This window comes from Vulpes lagopus, chromosome 4, assembly GCF_018345385.1.
Source record: "Vulpes lagopus strain Blue_001 chromosome 4, ASM1834538v1, whole genome shotgun sequence".
In the NCBI taxonomy this organism is placed as follows: Eukaryota; Metazoa; Chordata; class Mammalia; order Carnivora; family Canidae; genus Vulpes; species Vulpes lagopus.
The window spans coordinates 91433865-91453823 of NC_054827.1; the positions used below are offsets into that span (position 1 = coordinate 91433865).

The 19959-nt window shown below is 37.5% G+C and overlaps 2 protein-coding genes across 2 annotated transcripts; both read left to right on the forward strand.

Annotated features, from left to right (window-relative positions):
- The first annotated feature begins 7208 nt into the window (after positions 1–7208).
- Positions 7209–8144, forward strand: LOC121490068 (olfactory receptor 6C3-like). The gene is given in 1 exon segment (XM_041753661.1): positions 7209–8144. A coding segment is annotated over 1 exon segment (936 nt).
- Positions 8145–17065: 8921 nt separating this feature from the next.
- LOC121490047 (olfactory receptor 6C1-like) lies at positions 17066–18004 on the forward strand. The gene has a single exon (XM_041753626.1). It carries the CDS (start codon positions 17066–17068, stop codon positions 18002–18004), a length of 939 nt encoding a protein of 312 aa, XP_041609560.1.
- Positions 18005–19959: the final 1955 nt, after the last annotated feature.

The window sequence follows — 19959 nt, forward strand, 5'->3', positions numbered from 1 at the left end:
CATAACACTCAGTGCTCATCCTATCAAGTGCCCCCCTCAGTGCCTGTCACCCAGTCACCCCAACCCCACGCCGACCTACCTTTCCACCACCCCTTGTTCATTTCCCAGAGTTAGGAGTCTTTCATGTTCTGTTACCCTCTCTGATATTTCCCAATAATTTCTCTCCTTTCCCCTTAATTCCCTTTCACTATTTTTATTTATTTAATTTATTTATTTCTAATAAATTTATTTTTTATTGGTGTTCAATTTGTCAAAATACAGAATAACACCCAGTGCTCATCCCGTCAAGTGCCCACCTCAGAGTCTGCCACACAGTCACCCCAATCTCCCGCCCACCTCCCCTTCCACCACCCCTAGTTCATTTCCCAGAGTTAAGAGTCTTTCATGTTCTGTCTCCCTTTCTGATATTTCCCACTTATTTTTCTCCTTTCCCCTTTATTCCCTTTCACTATTCTTTATATTCCCCAAATGAAAGACACCATATAATGTTTGTCCTTCTCCAATTGACTTATTTCACTCAGCATAATACCCTCCAGTTCCATCTACGTCGAAGCAAATGGTGGGTAACTGTTGTTTCTAATGGCTGAGTAATATTCCATTGTATACATAAACCACATCTTCTTTATCCATTCGTCTTTCCATGGACACCAAGGCGCCTCACACAGTTTGGCTATTGTGGACATTGCTGCTATAAACATTGGGTGCAGGTGTCCCGGTGTTTCATTGCATCTGTATCTTTGGGGTAAATCCCCAGCTGTGCAATGGCTGGATCATAGGGCAGATCTATTTCTAACTACTTGAGGAACCTCCACACAGTTTTCCAGAGTGGCTGCACCAGTTCACATTCCCACCAACAGTGCAAGAGGGTTCCTCTTTCTCCACATCCTCTCCAACATTTGTGGTTTCCTGCCTTGTTAATTTTCCCCATTCTCACTGGTGTGAGGTGGTATCTCATTGTGGTTTTGATTTGCATTTCCCTGATGGCCAGTGATGCAGAGTATTTTCTCATGTGCTTGTTGACCATGTCTATGTCTTCCTCTGTGAGTTTTCTCTTCATGTCTTTTGCCCATTTCATGATTGGATTGTTTGTTTCTTTGCTGTTGAGTTTAATAAGTTCTTTATAGATCTTGGAAACTAGCCCTTTATCTGATACGTCATTTGCAAATATCTTCTCCCATTCTGTAGGTTGTCTTTTAGTTTTGTTGACAGTTTCTTTTGCTTTCCAGAAGCTTCTTATCTTGATGAAGTCCCAATAATTCATTTTTGCTTTTGTTTCTTTTGCCTTCATGGATGTATCTTGCAAGAAGTTACTATGGCCGAGTTCAAAAAGGGTGTTGCCTGTGTTCTCCTCTAGGATTTTGATGGAATCTTGTCTCACATTTAGATCTTTCATCCATTTTGAGTTTATCTTTGTGTATGGTGAAAGAGAGGGGTCTAGTTTCATTCTTCTGGATGTGGATGTCCAATTTTCCCAGCACCATTTATTGAAGAGACTGTCTTTTTTCCAGTGGATAGTCTTTCCTGCTTTGTCGAATATTAGTTGACCATAAAGTTGAGGGTCCGCTTCTGGATTCTCCATTCTGTTCCATTGATCTATGTGTCTGTTTTTGTGTCAACACCACAGTGTCTTGATGACTACATCTTTGTAGTACAACCTGAAATCTGGCATTGTGATGCCCCCAGCTGTGGTTTTCTTTGCTAATCTTCCCCTGGACATTCGGGGTCTTTTCTGATTCCACACAAATATATTTTTTTTAATTTTTAAATTTATTTATGATAGCCACACACACACACACACACACACACACACACACACACACAGACAGAGAGAGAGAGAGAGAGAGAGAGAAAGAGAGAGAGAGAGAGAGGCAGAGACACAGGCAGGGAGAAGCAGGCTCCATGAACCAGGAGCCCGATGTGGGACTAGATCCCGGGTCTCCAGGATCGTGCCCTGGGCCAAAGGCAGGCGCCAAACTGCTGCGCCACGCAGGGATCCCTGATTCCATGCAAATCTTAAGATGATTTGTTCCAATCCTCTGAAGAAAGTCCATGGTATTTTGATAGGGATTGCATTACATGTGTAAGTTGCCCTGTGTAACAGTGACATTTTCACAGTATTAATTCTTCCAATCCATAAGCATGGAATATTTTTCCATCTCTTTGTGTCTTCCTCCATTTCTTTCAGAAGTGTTCTATAGTTTTTAGGGTAGAGATCCTTTACCTCTTTGATTAGATTTATTCCTAGGTATCTGATGCTTTTTGGTCCAATTGTAAATGGGATTGACTCCTTCAGTTCTATTTCTTCAATCTCATTGTTAGTGTATAGAAATGCCACTGACTTCTGGGCATTGATTTTGTATTCTGCCAAACTGACAAATTGCTGTATGAGTTCTAACAATCTTGGGGTGGAGTCTTTTGAGTTTTCTATGTACAGTATCATGTCATCTGCACAGAGGGAGACTTTGACTTCTTCTTTGCCAATTTGAATGCCATTTATTTTTTTGTTGCCTAATTGCTGAAGCTAGGAATACTAGGACTATGTTGAATGGCAGTGGTGAGAGTGGACATCCCTGTGTTGTTCCTGATCTTAGGGGAAAGGATCCCAGTGTTTCCCCATTGAGAATATTTGCTTTGGGCTTTTCATAGATGGCTTTTAAGATGCTGAGGAATGATCCCTGTATCCCTACACTCTGAAGAGTTTTGATCAGGAATGGATGCTGTATTTTGTCAAATGCTTTTTCTGCATCTATTGAGAGGATCCAATAGTTCTTGTTTTTTTCTCTTGCTGATATGATAAACCACATTGATTGCTTTATGTGTGTTGAACCAGCCTTCCATACAATGGATAAATCCCACTTGGTCATGGTGAATAATCTTCTTAATGTATTGTTGTATCCTATTGGCTAGTATATGGTTGAGAATTTTTGCATCCATGTTAATCTGGGATATTGGTCTATAAAACTTCTTTTGGTGGGGTCTTTGTCTGGTTTTGGTATTACGGTGATGCTGGCCTCATAGAACGAGTTTGGAATTATTCCATCTCTTTCTATTTTTCTGAAAACCTTTAGTAGAAGAGGTATGGTTTCTTCTTTAAACGTTTGATAGAATTCCCCAGGGAAGCCATCTGTCCCTGGACTTTTGTGTCTTGGGAGGTTTTTGATGACTGCCTCAATTCCCTCCCTGGTTATCAGACTGTTCAGGTTTTCTATCTTCCTGTTCCAGTTTTGGTAGTTTGTGGCTTTCCAGAAATGCATCCATTTCTTCTAGATTGCCTAATTTACTGGTGTAAAGCTGCTCATTCTCAGTTTTTAAGATCTTTTTTATTTCGTTGGTGTTGGTGGTGATCTCTCCTTTCTCATTCATGATTAGATTTTACCAATATGAGTCCTTTCTCTCTTCTTTTTTAATAAGGCTGACTAATGGTTTATCTATCTTATTAATTCTTCCAAAGAACCAACTCCTGGTGTTGTTGATCTGTTCTACAGTTCTTCTGGTCTCCATTTCAATGAGTTCTGCTTGAGTCTTTATTAACTCTCTTCTTCTGCTGTATGTAGGATCTATTTGTTGTTTTTTCTCCAGCTCCTTGAGGTGCAAGGTTAGCTTTTGTATTTGAGTTCTTTCCAGTTTTTGGGTGGCTGCTTGTATTGCGATATATTTCCCCCTCAGGACTGCTTTTGCTGTATCCCAAAGATTTAAACGGTTGTATCTTCATTCTCATTAGTTTCCATGAATCTTTTTCATTCTTCTCTAATGTCCTGGTTGACCCTTTCATCTTTTAGCAGGATGGTCCTTAACCTCCACGTGTTTGAAATCCTTCTAGAACAAAGTCACAAGAAGAAGTTTGGAAGGATTTCAAACACGTGGAGGTTAACAAACTTCTTCTTGTGACTTAGTTCTAATTTCAAGGCCTTATGGTCTGAAAATATACAGGGACGACCCCAATCTTTTGATATCAGTTAAGACTTGATTTGTGACCCAGTATGTGGTCTATTCTGGCAAAAGCTGCATGGGCACTTGAGAAGAATGTGTATTCAGTTGTGTTTGGATGTAAAGTTCTGTAAATATCTGTGAAATCCATTGGGTCCAGTATATCATTTAAAGCTCTTGTTTCTTTGGAGATGTTGTGCTTAGAAGATCTGTCGATTGTAGAAAGTGCTACATTCAAGTCACCAAGTTTAAGTGTATTATTATCTAAGTATGTCTTAACTTTGGTTGTTAATTGATTGATATACTTGGCAGCTCACACCTTAGAGGCATAAATATTCATGATTGTTAGGTCCTCTTGTTGCATAGATACTTTAAGTATGATGTAGTGTCTCTCTTCATCTCTTACTACCGTCTTCAGGATAAACTTTAGTTTTATATAAGGATGGCTACCGCTGCTTTCTTTTGAGGACAATTTGAATGGTATATGATTCTCTAACCTTTTATTTTCAGCCTTTAGGTGTCCTTAGGTGTAAAATGAGTCTCTTGTAGACAGCAAATAGATTGGTCTTGCTTTTTTATCCAGTCTGAAACTCGGAGCCTTTTGATGGGGTCATTAAGCCCATTCACGTTCAGAGTTACTACTGAGAGATGAATTTAGTGTCATCATGATACCTATTCAGCCCCTGCTTTTGTGGATTTTCTTGGAATTCATCTTTCTTTTACAGAGTCCCCCTTAATATTTCTTGGAGAGCTGGTTTGGTGGTCCCATATTCTTTCAGTTTTTGACAGTCTTGGAAGATCTTTATCTCTCCTTCTACTCTGAAAGAAAGTCTTACTGAATAAAGTATTCTTGGCTGCAGATTCTTCTCATTTAGGACCCTAGATAGATCCTGCCAGCCCATTCTGGCCTGCTAGTTCTTGTGGAGTGGTCTGCCGTTATCCTAATGCTTCTCCCTATAAAAGTTAGTGATTTCTTGTCTGTTGTTTCTTTAAGGATCTTCTCTTTATCTTTGGAATTTGCATGCTGAACTTAAATGTCGAGGTGCTGAATGGTTTTTATTGATTTTAGGGGGGGGGGGCTCTCTATTTCCTGGATCTGAATGCCTGTTTCCCTTCCCAGGTTAGGAAAGTTTTCAGCTATGATTTGTTCAAATATATATTCTGGACCTCTGTCGCTTTCAGTGCCCTGGGAAACCCCAATTAAACATAGGTTTTTCTTCCTCAGACTGTCACTTATTTCTCTTAATCTATCTTCATCATCTTTTGCTTGTCTCTTTTTTCCTCAGTTTCCCCTCTTTGCCATCAACTCGTCTTCCATGTCACTCACTTGTTCTTCTACCTCGTTAACCCTCGTCGTGAAGACTTCTAGTTTGGATTGCATCTCATTCAATTGATTTTTAATTTTTGCCTGATTAGATCTAAATTCTGCAGTCATGAAGTCTCTTGAGTCCTTTATGCTTTTTTCTAGAGCCACCAGTAGCTTTATAATAGTGCTTCTGAATTGGCTTTCTGACATTGAATTGTAATCCAGATTTTATAGCTCTGTGGGAGAGAGGACTTTTTCTGATTCTTTCTTTTGAGGTGAGCTTTTCCTTCTAGTCATTTTGCTCAGTGCAGAGTGGCCAAAAACAAGTTGTATTGGGAAAAGGAGAAAAAGAGAGGAGAGAAAGAAGGAGAGAAAAGAGAAAAAGAAAAAAGAAAAAAGGAAGAAAAAAGAAAAAAGAGAGAAGAAATAGAGAAAGAAAAAGAAAGGAAAAAAAGGTGGGGGAAGCAAACAGAAATCAAAAAGCAAAACAAACAAACAAAAAACACTGGGGAGTATCTTCTGATTCTGTATACTTTAAGTTCCTTGACTTCCCCTGGAACTTGTCCGTCTGGTTGGTCTTCTGGGGGAGGGGCCTGCTGTGCTGACTTTCAGGTGTTAGCACTTGGGGGGGCTGCTCTGCCCCCTGCCTGGTGCAGGGCTCAGTGGGGGTTGTTTACCCCATGAGGCCCAGGAGGAACAACCCCAGTGGCGGCGGCCAGCTCTGGAGCCCTGGAGTCAGCCCCTGCGGTAACTACAGAGCTCTCAGTCTGCAGGGCCTGGATGCTCTGGGGCGGCGCCGCTGATCTGCTCAGCTCGGGGCAGGAGAGTCCTTGCTGTCCCGGGCCCTCCCGGCCTCTGCCTGTCCCGGGGGGAGGCTGGATCCTGGGCTGTGTCCCCGGCGCCCTGTGTTCTGGGGCCTGCGCTGTTGGATTCGTGCTCCCCGCCGCTCAGCCCCTTCCGTGTAGCCCCTCGGAGCTGCTCCCAGAGCCACGCAGCCCCCTCCACGGAGTCTCTTCCTCTGCGGGAGCCGCCTCCGAGCTGCTTCCTTGGCCAGGCAGTCCCCTCTGCGGAGCCCCTGCCGGAGCCCACAGAGCTGCTCCCAGGTCCCGCCATGCGCGCTGCAGCCCTTAGGGAGCTCGGCGCACTCTCCCCGGGGCGCCGGTGTCCTTTAGTGTCGCAGGGAGCCTGAGGGCATCCCCGCCCTCCTGGGGTCTTGCTCTAACTTCCTGCGTGCGCCTTTCTGCCCGGGGAGATTGGTAAAGCTCCTGCTTCTCCGGGACGGAGCTCTCCTGTCCTGACGGTACTCACCCCGGCCTTAGCCTGGCTTCTCGCGGGGCCCCTCCCCCTTGGACGCCTTTTGTTTCTTTTTTTCTTCCCCCACCCCGTCTTCCTACCTTGATAGAAGCGCGAACTCTTCTCACTGTAGCATTCCAGCTGTTCTCTCTTTTTTTTTTTTTGTTTTTTTAGTTTTTATTTTTTTTTCTGTTCTCTCTTTAAATCTCAGGCCAAATTCATAGATTTTCAGGATAATTTGAAGGTTATCTAGGTAATTTGGTGGGGACAGGTGATTTGGGGACCCTACTCTTCCACCATCTTGCCCCTCCTCCAAGGTTCGTATTTTTCATAATTTTTCTACAAAATTACAATGAAGTACATAAATTGGATGAAGCAAAAAAGTACTGATTTTACCATCTTTCAATGATGTGAGTAATTGCATGAAAATTTCTAAACATCAACTGCAATATTTCAGATAAGACCACCAATAAATAAGACAGAACATGCAAATACGTATTATAATCAAATGCAAACAAGACAGACAAAAGATATTAAGATGAGCATGGATTATAGAATATATTTCACAATTGTTATCAATGGTGGTGATATTGATAATCATGAATTATACATTCCATCTCCTCCCTTTAATACTCTTGCCACCTAAATATCTTTAAAAGAAGAAAAGGAGCGAGAGAAAGAAATGAACCACACAGTGATCACCGAGTTTGTCCTGCTAGGCCTTTCTGATGATCCTGACCTTCAGATTGTGATTTTCCTCTTCTTATTCATCACATACTTACTAAGTGTCACTGGAAACCTGACTATCATCACCCTAACCTTGGTGGACTCTCATCTACAGACGCCAATGTATTTCTTCCTCTGAAACTTCTCTTTCTTAGAAATCTTATTTACAACTGTATGTATTCCTAGATTTCTGGGGGCAATTATCACCAGGGATAAGACTATTTCCTATAACAACTCTGCAGTCCAGCTGTTTTTCTTTATTTTCATGGGGGTGACGGAATTTTACATTCTCACTGCCATGTCTTATGACCGCTATGTTGCCATCTGCAAGCCCCTTCATTACACCACCATCATGAACAGGAAGGTCTGCACCCTACTTGTGCTCTGTGCATGGCTCGGTGGGTTCCTGACCATTTTCCCACCCCTTATGCTTCTACTCCAGCTGAATTACTGTGCTTCCAATGTCATTGACCACTTTGCATGTGACCATTTTCCCCTTTTACAACTGTCTTGTTCAGATATGTGGCTCCTAGAGGTAATTGGTTTCTACTTTGCTTTAGTTGCCTTGCTATTCACTTTGGCCTTGGTGATTTTATCTTATCTGTATATAATCAGAACTATTTTGAGAATCCCATATGCCAGTCAGAGAAAAAAGGCTTTCTCCACATGTTCTTCTCATATGATTGTCATTTCCATCTCTTATGGGAGCTGTATATTTATGTATGCTAATCCCTCTGCAAAAGAAAGGGCATCATTGACCAAAGGAGTAGCTATTCTCAATACTTCTGTTGCCCCCATGCTGAACCCCTTCATTTACACTCTGATAAACCAGCAAGTAAAACAAGCTTTCAAAGATATGGTCCATAAAGTAGTATTTTCTTCAAGTAAATGAAACATTTCTGCTGGCAAAAAAAAAAAAGACACTCTAAAGAGTAACTAGGTAAAATCTTGACATTCCTAAATATCTAAGTTGGTATGCTTCTTCTTCTAGTCTCTTATATGCCACTTTATAATTATTTAATAGGTGCCCACCCATTTCTTCTACTTCCATATCCGTGTTTCTCCAATACATGTTTATTAACATATTGTAAAGTATGGAAAGCTTTATTTCTCCTACAAAGTTTTATGGAAATTAAATGTATTTCTATAAGGCATACTGTATAGCACAATGTAAAAAATAGTGTATAAAAGTCTCTAAAGTCCCTTATAGTTTCAAAATTCATGTGTGATTTCTTGTGAATTTTCCAGATGTTTTTGGTGATCTCTTAACATTTAAAAAATCTATACTCCCTATACTATTGTATATTACATTCAGTCCTTAGAAATCCTAAGTCATTGTGAATTACACTTTAAGTACAGAGCATAATATATTTTGCGAAATTTAGTGCATATTACAAGATAAATTCGATCATGATATTGAGTACTATTTATAGAATTTCTATTTCTCTCTCATTTTTGAAAAAATATTGATATCTGTTAAAGATTTGAAACAAATGCAATAAAACTAAAACACCTGTCACTTTTCTAATTTTTGAGCCCCTGTATGACAGTTATTTTGAGTAATTTGTCAGATGTATCTATATTTCTCTAGAGTCTGCTAATGAAGATTTTGTTTCTTTGGACCATTTTCCTCTGCTTCTTCACATTCCTTATATTTTTATGTTGATATGTATGCATTTGAAAAAACAACCTTGTCTCACAGTCTTGTAAAACTGGATTTGTGCAGAGGAAGACCATCACCTCTGAGTCCGGCTTCAGTCCACAAAATTCTGGGGACCTCTTGAACCTTTTGCAAGAATATATCTTCTCAGACTTCTATGTGGATATTCTCAATTACAAGATTTTGCCTTCTTTTGGTTTCTCTGATGGAGTTTGTAATCTCTTGCTTGTTCTTTGTCTGTGTTGACTCATGTCCTTGAAGTAACAGCTCACCATCCAGATTTTTTTTTCTCATCAGCCCAGTCACCTAGAGTTTGTCAGTTGCCCTAAGTGAACAAACAAATGTGTTCCTCTTCCCTATTCCTTCTGCAATTCTCTTTCTTACTCTATGTAGATATGACTTTGTGAACTGTACTATTTTGCTTCTCTTTAAAGCATTTCTTTTCACATTTCCTTCTAACCTGGGATACTGACAACACATACACTTAATTTCTGTTTTGTCTAAAGAATTGTTTACTTCTTCTGGGGTTTTTTTTTTTTTTTGGATTTTCAACCCTCTGTTTATCTTTCCCTTATGTTTTTGCATTCTGTCTACTTTCTTCACTAGAGCCCTTATCATATTAAGCATAATTGTTTCAAATGTCCAGTCTCATCATTTTCACACCTCTGCCATGTCTTGTTCTCTGCCTCTTCAAAAAGAGTGTTTTTTTCCTTTTTTTATGTCCATACAGTTTTCTTGACATCCACATGTGATGCTCTGGTAAAAAGAACCAGAGCAAGTAGACCTTTGGAAATGTGGTAGTCAGGCATGGGGGGAGGTGAAGCATTCTCTAGTCCTAAGGTCAGCGCTCAGTGTCTTAGTGAGCTTGGGCCTCTGGGAGGTGAACTTCATGAGTTTTTCTCAGTTTTTTCTCCCCACTTAAGCAGAACAGAAAGGTTAGTGTGGGCTGGAGTCAGGTATTTTCCTTCTCCCACATGGAAGGCTAGAAGATTCTGGAGTTGGGTATTTCCTTGTCCAAGGTCAGCCCAGCTCTGATAGTGTCCCAACAGGTTAGGCTCTGGTCAGCTAGGTTTCTGTGAGGGCTGGATCTCTTAAGAATACAGCACTCTCATGTATTTCCAAATGGTCCCTTTTTCCCTCCCCTGACAGAAACATGAGGTGATTTTTCTCTGACACTCCACCTCTGAATCCCGTTGAGCTCTTAGAAGCAAATCTCATGATGTGGACTCCCTGAGTTTCCCCACTTAGCCTTACAAACCATAAATTTTACTTCAGGTTTTCTTCCTCTGGCACCAGACCCTAGGGCATTTTCTACTTATGAGCCTCTGCTCCCTTAAACCTTCACTTTTTGTACTTAGCTGTCTGATTTTCAATCATGAGGGCAGTGATTTTTCTGCTCAAAGGATCCAAAAAGAGTTGATTTTCAGGCTGTTTATCTTTTTTTTTTAATTGGTAGACCCAAGTGGTGACTTGTGACTTCTTACATGCAGAGCTGGAAACCGAAGGTGTCACATGTCTCATAACACATTATTTTTCAAATTTTACCTCACATTTCTTTTTTTTTCCTTTTTTTATAAATTATTTTTTATTGGTGTTCAATTTGCCAACATATAGAATAACACCCAGTGCTCATCCCATCAAGTGCCCCCCTCAGTGCCCATCACATTTCTATATGTCCTTTGCATGGGTATTCATCTGTCTCAAGAAACTCCTTCTTATGGAGACGAAGGGCTTCACTATTATGTTTTCTTTAATTATTTTTAAAAAATGGCAAATTCACTGATAATCCTTATTAGAAAAGAAGAAAGGCCTTTAACAATTTTCCAATCTTGCAACATGACTAAATAGCAACATTTGAATTTGAACCTATCTGTTTTGGATCGAAAACTCTATTTTAAAAAATTCCTTATGATATACTACATTCCACTGATATTCTTATATATTATAGGTACTTACATATTAAACTAAAAATATCTTTTAAGCCCCAAAGTAACAAAATTTCGTATACTTGAAACTTTAAAAGAAATTAAAGATACCTGTTAAAATAGCTCTTTTCATAGATACACTGACTATACTGATTAGCTGTGATATGAGCAATTAGATCAATATCAAACAATTTTATTAAATACTATGGTTGAATCAGAATAACTTAGAATATTTAACAAGCAAAGAGTCACTATTCTTGGACAACTTTTGATGAACATGTGATCCAAGAGAAAAATTATAAAATGTTGAATGTAAACTTTTGTAAAAATTCATATCCAAAAAATGGCTAAAGAATAATGATATCAGTAGTATATATGACTTGATATAATGGTGTAATATTCCTCATTAGAAAATGGCTTGGTGTAGTAAAAAAAGTTCTGAGCCAAGAGTCAGGTATTTTATTTATATCTTTCAGAACATTGCCTGCTCTTTTTAAAAAAATATTTCATTTATTTATTTAAAGAGAAAGAGAGAGTGACAGAGAGACAGAGAGAGCATGAGTAGGGTGGGCAGCAGAGGAAGAGGCTTAAGAATCCCAAGCAGAATCCACACTTAGCACAGAGGCTGAGGCATGAGACCAGGACCATGAGATCATGACCTGAGCCAAAATTAAGAGTTGGACACTAATTGACTGAGCTGCCCAGGCACCCCAGGACTTTGCCAATTATTATTTGACATTTTTCATGTCCTTTTCTCTCCTTGGCTTGCCCTTGAGTTTTGATACTTGCATGACAGTGGGAATCATATCTATCTTATTCCATTTTATCCTCAGTGCTTTGTATACTATTTAAAGATAGTAGGTCCTTGAAAGATATTTGTTGAAGGAAAAAAATAGTGATTGAGTCAACAGACTTCTTTTCTTGTCATTTCTTAAATGAGATAGAAAGAAATTGGATTTCTAAATCCAATCTAAAATCCTGCCAAGTTCCTAGATATACTTCCATTAATTATGAGGTTAAACCCAGCACAACTTTTAAATGGAAAGGGACCTTCTGATTAGTAGATGATTTTTAAGAATTCGCACCATTACCATTATGGGAGAATGACTTCAAGTGATTCTTGGAAAAGATTGAAAAGTTCAATAAGTATCTAAACTGTGTTTTTTTGGTGACTTTCAATGGGAAATCCATGAGCACTGAACTCTATCTCATTCTTTTTAATATTCTGTATCCAGTGTTTTTGAATTATTTATTTGACAATTAATGGTTTATAAAGTCATTTTTATGGAAACATTTTAGTATATGATAAAATTGTAATGTTTTCATATAAGATTAAGTTGTTCCAGTATTTTACTCAGCAAGAAAAGAAATGGGGCATCTATTTTTCAGAGAAATCTTGATTTAGGATAGTCAGGAGATCTCTCCCAAAAGCTTTGCACATTTAGTTATTTTTTCATTTAGACAGTCTGCACAATATTCCATGTGCTTCTGGTTTATTTTTTATGCTCTTTCTATTTCTTTGGGTGATATCCCAAAAGTTTCCTGTTCCAATATTGATGCAAATTCATATAGTCCTTATGTACTTTCCTCCAGGCCCTCGTTGGCACGTTTTATTCACTGGAGTATTTGTCGTGAGACATGGGCTTATACGGTAGATAAAACATGTGCCTTATGCAGGGGAAAATTCATACGGACTCCTTGTCCAGAAAGGCTTAAAGTAACTCCAGTTCAAACTTCTCTTCACTATCGTTGCTCAACGGTAGTGAAATTTTCCATTACCATGGAAAATGTGTAATAGGATATCAGCTATAGAAATAAAGTAATTCCAAATGTACTGAGAATGATTCTTAGGAATACTGAATCTCTTAACCTAAAACTGAAATAGTTGTCAATGTGCTTTTTGTATCATTTCAACCAGCTGATGCAGTGCATTTGTATGACAGAGGTAAGATTATAAAACCAAAACCAATGAAAAATTTCCTTTTCTTAGCACTGATTCATTAATTCTTAACTTTTCATTAGATATTATAGAATAATTTAGGGTTGCTATTTCTTTCCACGTATACCTAGTGTTATGAAAAATGAACATGTTACATTTCCTGTTTTTCATAATAATTTATTCCTTTATTAATTTTCAGAAAATTATTTTCTCTGAGTTTGGTCTCCCCCATTGTATATAGGTTTCCTAAGTAGCCCATGCTTCATTTCCTGGCAGAAAATTAGACTTTCATTTCTACCATTTATTTTATTTTTTTTTTATTAACTTTTATTGGTGTTTAATTTACCAACATACAGAAAAACACCCAGTGCTCATCCCGTCAAGTGTCCACCTCAGTGCCCGTCACCCATTCCCCTCCAACACCCGCCCTCCTCCCCTTCCACCACCCCTAGTTCGTTTCCCCGAGTTAGGAGTCTTTATGTTCTGTCTCCCTTCCTGATATTTCCCAACATTTCTTTTCCCTTCCTTTATATTCCCTTTCACTATTATTCATATTCTCCAAATGAATGAGAACATACACTGTTTGTCCTTCTCCGATTGACTTATTTCACTCAGCATAATACCCTCCAGTTCCATCCACGTTGAAGCAAATGGTGAGCAATTAGAAACGACAAATACCCACCATTTCTACCATTTAGTAGCTGTATGATCTTGTTTATGTCATGTAACCTCTCTCATTGCCAGTTTCTTCAAATTAACATAGGGTCATCAAAAAAAGGTAGAGATAAGGGCATGGTTTTTGTTATTTTGCAGTGGGGCTATATTCCTCAAATGTGGTCATTTATTTTATTTTTGGGAATAATCAAGATAGTAGTTAGTAACTGCTGTCTAAAAATATATGCTATAATATTGTTGTATAGTTTAATTTTACTTATAATTATATTAGCCCTAAATAATTCCATGATATACTATTCTCATCTTAAAATAAAAAAAAAAACAAATTAAAAGTCAGAGAGATTAAGAAACTTGTATAGGGACGCCTGAATGGCTCAGTGGTTTAGCATCTGCCTTTGGCTCAGGGCGTATTCCCAGGGTCCTGGGATCGAGTCCTGCATCAACGTCCCTGCAGGGAGCCTGTTTCTCCCTCCCTGTGTCTCTGTCTCTCTGTGTATCTCTCATGAATAAATGGATAAAATCTTTAAAAAAAACCCAAAACTTGTATAAAGTCATAATACTATAATGTGGCTAAGTTATATTTTTTAAAAAGATTTTTTTTTAGAGAGAGAGGAAGAGCACAATGGGGAGGGGCAGAGGGAGAGGGAGAGACAATTTCAGATAGACTCTGTACTGAGTGCAGAGTCTAAGGCAGGGCTTGATCTCACAAGCCTGAGATCACAACCTGAGCAGAAACCAAGAGCTCACATGCACTGTGCCACACAGGCACCCCTAAGTTGCATTTTTAATCCATTTCTCTTTGAATTCAAAGCCCACAAGTTGCCCCAATAATACCACACATTATAAAATAAGTTCTGATGCCATGCATTTTATAAAAATTCCTTTCCTTTGTTTTAAGTTGAAAGTTACCTGCAAATATAGATATATAGTTAACAAACTGAGATAATCAGAATATAAGAGAATATCTTTATGAAAACCTACAGATTATGGTGTGATTTAAGTGATTACTGTTTTTCCTTCATTATTCCTATTCATACCAGTTGGTGCTCTGATCTGACTTGGAATTCAAATTCATTTTCTAATAGGAAAAAAAGCAAAGGTCATTTATTTTTTTTTCAGAGGCCTCAGGTAAACTGCATTCTGAACTAATTTTAGGAATACTCTAAGGCATTGCTAAGGTAATAATCTGAAAAAATCTACATTGGTTCTTAGGAGATTTTTTTTATATTCAATCACTATAAAGTTCTTACATGAGATTAAATGTCACCAAACATTTTTTCATCATAAACAGAATGCGTCATTCCAGGGGGATAAATAGTACTTGGTACAAACCAAATAATTAATGAAAATATAAAATTAAATCAGAATTTTGCTCTCTTCTCTGACAAATTAGCCTAACATATAAACCTAACCTCAAGAAAAAGATTATCAAGTGAGAGAGAAAGATAGAGAATTGGAAAACTGTGTGCTAATGTTGTGGGTGCAAATTATCTTGAGGACATATGTGTTCACAACTATTTTTAGGACTTTTAACTTGAGATCTCAGCACACATAGCGAATGCAGAATGATAAAGTTAGTTTCCAATTATATTGCGGAATTTAGGGAGATTCTTAACATTACTCCAATTATTTAAAAAAAAATAAGGAAAAGCAGTTTTTTAATCCTTAATAGGTCTTCTTAAACTGTTGCACTTTAAATTGGATGATTCAGAGGATGAAATTGTTCTTTTCTCTACAAGGCCATCCACTCTTAAAATTTATATGAAATGGCAGAAGTGTCCTAAAAGGCATTTATTTAAATGTGTAATAACTAGTTGGTGCTTATTATTTCATTCACATATCAGCTATTTCATTTAACACAATAGCAAGTATTCATTCAAAATAGATAAATTCACTTTCACTGAACCACACAGGTAATTCAATAATATGATATCCAGGATGGGTTAGCCTTCACTGAAACAAAAAGGGGTAGGGGCCACATTAAACTTGCAACCATAGCTTACATGTTACTGAAAAAAAGAAATGTGGGTGAGTAGTTAGGAGGGAAAGCCTAAATTATATTTTAGAGTCTCAGATATATGTTTCATTTTTCTACGGAAAACATCACAGAAATTGTTGAGAGATCAGAGCCTACACACAGCTGTCAATTATAGAGGGTTGTTTATTGAGAACAATGACTTTTATGATCGAAATATCCATCATACACTTGAATTGCCATACGTTTCTTTACAAAATATGTCATTGTAATGTCTGATTTCTCTTGTAAGAGCTCTTCAGCCTGTTTCCTCCAGTCCCTTAGAAATATCAAGAGAAATGTTTGTTTCTTGTGAATCTCACATGCTTCCCCAGTAGTGTTACAACTATCCATCTTAGCTGGAATTTGCCTAAATTTAATCAACAACAATATTTTTTGCTAAACAGTAAAGTGAGTGAAAAGAGGGCTCAGGCATGTAAGAGAAAAAAACTTAAATTTCACAGTGTTATAATGCATTATGTGCTACAAATCAGCAATTCTACATCTTAAAACTAAATATTCTATTGCAGAACTTCTCTCATGACTCTGAATTCAAAACTTTACTATTTAATGAGAATGCACAGAATAAAGTATCAGATAACAGACTGGTTTAATTTGTTGAAGGAACTTTTAGCTTCACTTTAAAATATATTGTTGTTATTATTTTTATTCATGAAGAGAAAATAAATGGATTTCATGTGCTGTTTCATTGATTTCTCCAGGGTGTTGACAAAATAGAGCTTCTATAATTGAATGCTGATATAAATAAAAGGAAAAATATAAAAATGTAATATAGGATAGAAAATAGAATACAAACAACATTTAGATGGAAAAAAAAACTTTGAAGGAAAAAACGTTCTGTAAAAAACAATATTTATTTTAGATATTCATACAATTTTACTTCCTTAACCCATGAAATATATAGATCCATTCTACTAAATCTCTGCTCTGGCTTTTCATATTCTGTACTCTCTAGTACTTGACGACATTATGTCAATGAATTCATTGTCTGTGGCTTGGGACGAGGAGTATGTGGTTGAAAGGAGAATATGAGGCAGAGTGAAAACAAATCTGTCACATTGTTAAAGATTTAACTTCAATGACTTTCAAAATTTGGAGACCTCGCCATTTGAGTGATCTTTTCCCTGACATATCTGTCTTTTTTATATTACACTAGTGTAGTAAATGATAACACAAGAAATTAGGCAACAGAAATAAGGAAATGGGACACCTTTATTGTCATTGGAAAAGGGACAAGTAGTTTCCCATTAAGAAGTGAACTCCTAGAAGAAGTGCATTTAGGTTACGTGATTTGGATAAAGTTTTTAAAAAAACTTTTTAGATTCAATTTCCATTCTGTGAAATAAGGATTTTATGGAGAAACATTCTCTGTAAAACAGAGTACCACATATGGTAAGAACTTACTTTAAAACATTTTACCTGCTTTTATTGAGTTGTCTTAAAGACATCCTAAATTAAATCAGTAGGGCATAATATGTTTATTTCTAGAGACAAATTCCAGAACAATCCATGGATTATCCTCTTTTCTACAATCTACTTGTTTTTTCCCCCCTCTAGATTAAAAAAGAAAAGGAAAAAAATGAGAAACCACACAGAAATAACAGATTTTATTCTCCTGGGATTGTCAGATGACCCACAGCTTCAGGAGGTGATCTTTGTCTTTCTGCTCATCACCTACATGCTCAGCATCACTGGGAACCTGACCATTATCACCCTCACCCTGCTGGATTCCCACCTCCAGACCCCCATGTATTTCTTCCTCAGAAACTTCTCCTTACTCGAGATTTCATTCACAACTGTGAGCATACCCAAGTTCCTGAGCACCCTGATTACAGGAGATAAAAACATTTCCTTTAATGATTGTATGGCTCAGTTCTTTTTTTTCATCTTCTTGGGAGTCACTGAATTTTGCCTTCTGGCTGCCATGTCCTATGACCGATACATTGCCATCTGCAAACCTCTGCATTACATGACCATCATGAATCCCAGAGTCTGCATACTCCTTGTCTTTGCTTCTTGGTCGGCTTCATTCTTAATCATATTCCCATTACTCATGCTGTTCATACAGCTTGATTATTGTAAGTCCAATGTTATAGACCATTTTACCTGTGACTATTTCCCCTTACTACATCTTTCTTGTTCAGACACTAGATTCTTAGAGATAGTGGGTTTTTCCTGTGCTGTGTTTACATTAATGTTCACATTGGCATTAATAATTCTGTCCTACATATATATCCTCAGAACAATTTTGAGGATTCCTTCTACTAGTCAGAGGACAAAGGCCTTTTCCACCTGTTCTTCCCACATGATTGTCATCTCCATCTCCTATGGCAGCTGCATTTTCATGTATATTAACCCAGCAGCAAAAGACAGAGTGTCTCTGAGCAAGGGAGTTGCTGTGCTAAACACCTCGGTAGCCCCCATGCTGAACCCCTTTATTTACAGCCTAAGGAACCAGCAAGTCAAGCGAGCCTTCCTGGACAGGGCAAGGAAGATTGTATTTTTCTCAAGCAAATGAAAAAATAAAAGCATTGTCATAAATTAGAGGCATAATGAAGAGCAAGTAAACAAAAACCAGAGTTCTCAAAAGTCTGATACCCACATAGCCTCGCTAGAGTTCTATTTCATTGCTTATATTTCTATTGCCAGCACTTTGTTGAGGATATTTGAATATATATATATTTTCCATTTAAATTCCACTCCCTTTTCATTGCATTTCCCTTCCTTTAAACTAGTCTTTCCACTCTATAACTATGAGACTGGCTTCATTTCCTTCTTTTAACTATTTTTAAATTTCAATTTTTCCACAATAATCTTAGAAAACAGAAATCTTAGAAATCTTAGGAAAAGAACAAGAATACAAGAGAAAATGTTTTATGATTTAATCAGGAAACACTTTCTAGAAATTCAGAAAATATTGTCATGTTTAACATTATTTTTAATTTACTCTACAAGGACCATAGATATAGCTTGACAGTCTTATTGGGATATTACAGGCACTATCTTCTCCATATTGTAGCACACTTAGTAACTATATAAAAACAGTACAACTGAAGGAATGATGTATTTTTTGAGAGATCAAGAAGCATCTCTCATTAACCAGTTTAAAATTTTCTGTGCCATATAATTTCTCAACTTAAAACACAAGTATGAAGACACAGTTACTTAGGGAAAGCTTGAAGTAGTCCTTATTTCTTCAACTCCATAATTACCACATATACCATACCAGTTCTTTAAAAAAGCCTGAAGAAATAAAACACATACAATAATGTACATAACACTGAGCTAGCTTTTAAAAGTGTTCAAATAAAATGTGCATTTTATCACAACTAGACATTGTGTATGACAAAGAAATAATTGAATGTTTTCTAAAGCATTTGGCATTCATGTTCTTTTATTTTACATTAGGCCTTTTGACAACTATGTAAGAATCAATTTATTTGATGTGTACTGACTTTTCATGAAGTTAATGATAACACTTTTTGTTAAGGTTTACATGTTGAGCTTTTTTTTGATTTTTAATTTATTTATTCATTCATAAGACACACACACACACACAAAGAGAGAGAGAGAGAGAGAGAGAGAGAGAGAGAGAGAGAAGCAGGGACACACACAGAGGGAGAAGCAAGTTCCACTCAGGGAGCCCAACGTGGGACTCTATCCTGGGTCTCCAGGATCAGGCCCTGGGCTGAAGGCGGCGCTAAACCACTGAGCCACCTGGGCTGCCCCATGTTGATCTTTCTAATGATAGGAATTCCTATGATGCAAAACCTTTTTTTTTTCCACCCAAAAAGATTCATATAATTATTTGGGTTACACCTAGTAATATATGAGGTGCCAACATCATCTGTCAACTGATACACTTCTGATATTATAAATTCAAATAGAATAATAGCTCAGTTTGATGATGGTAATCAGTAAATGGGAGGTCAGCCAGACATTTTGTGGGAGGGCTTACCTAGAGAGGATAATATACCACTGAAAATAATTAGCAATACACACTGGAATTATTCAAAAATATGATGTGAGTTCAGGATTTAGAGAAAATCTTTATTTTATTTTATTTATTTTTGCAAATTTTTTATTGGAGTCTTATTTGCCAACATATAGTATAACACGAAAGTTCCTGTCAAGTTCCCCCCTCAGCGCCCGTCACCCTGTCATCCCATCCCCCCACCCACCTCACCTTCTACTACCCCTCGTTCTTTTCCCAGAGTTAGGAGTTGATTTAGAGAAAATCTTAATATATTTGGATCCCCTAACAATTTGATTTAATAAACTTTTAAAATTATGAACATGTTACAGCAAAACTTTATTTGTAACTGAAATCTGTCCTCCGCTGTCTGAGGAGAGTGAAACCTGGTAGCCTGAACAATAGTTCATTGACCTAAAACATAGGCACTCATCAACCTCAGAATACATGGAGGTAATTGGCACATTATTAAAAAAGCAGATGTCCTACTAGCTTGTGGA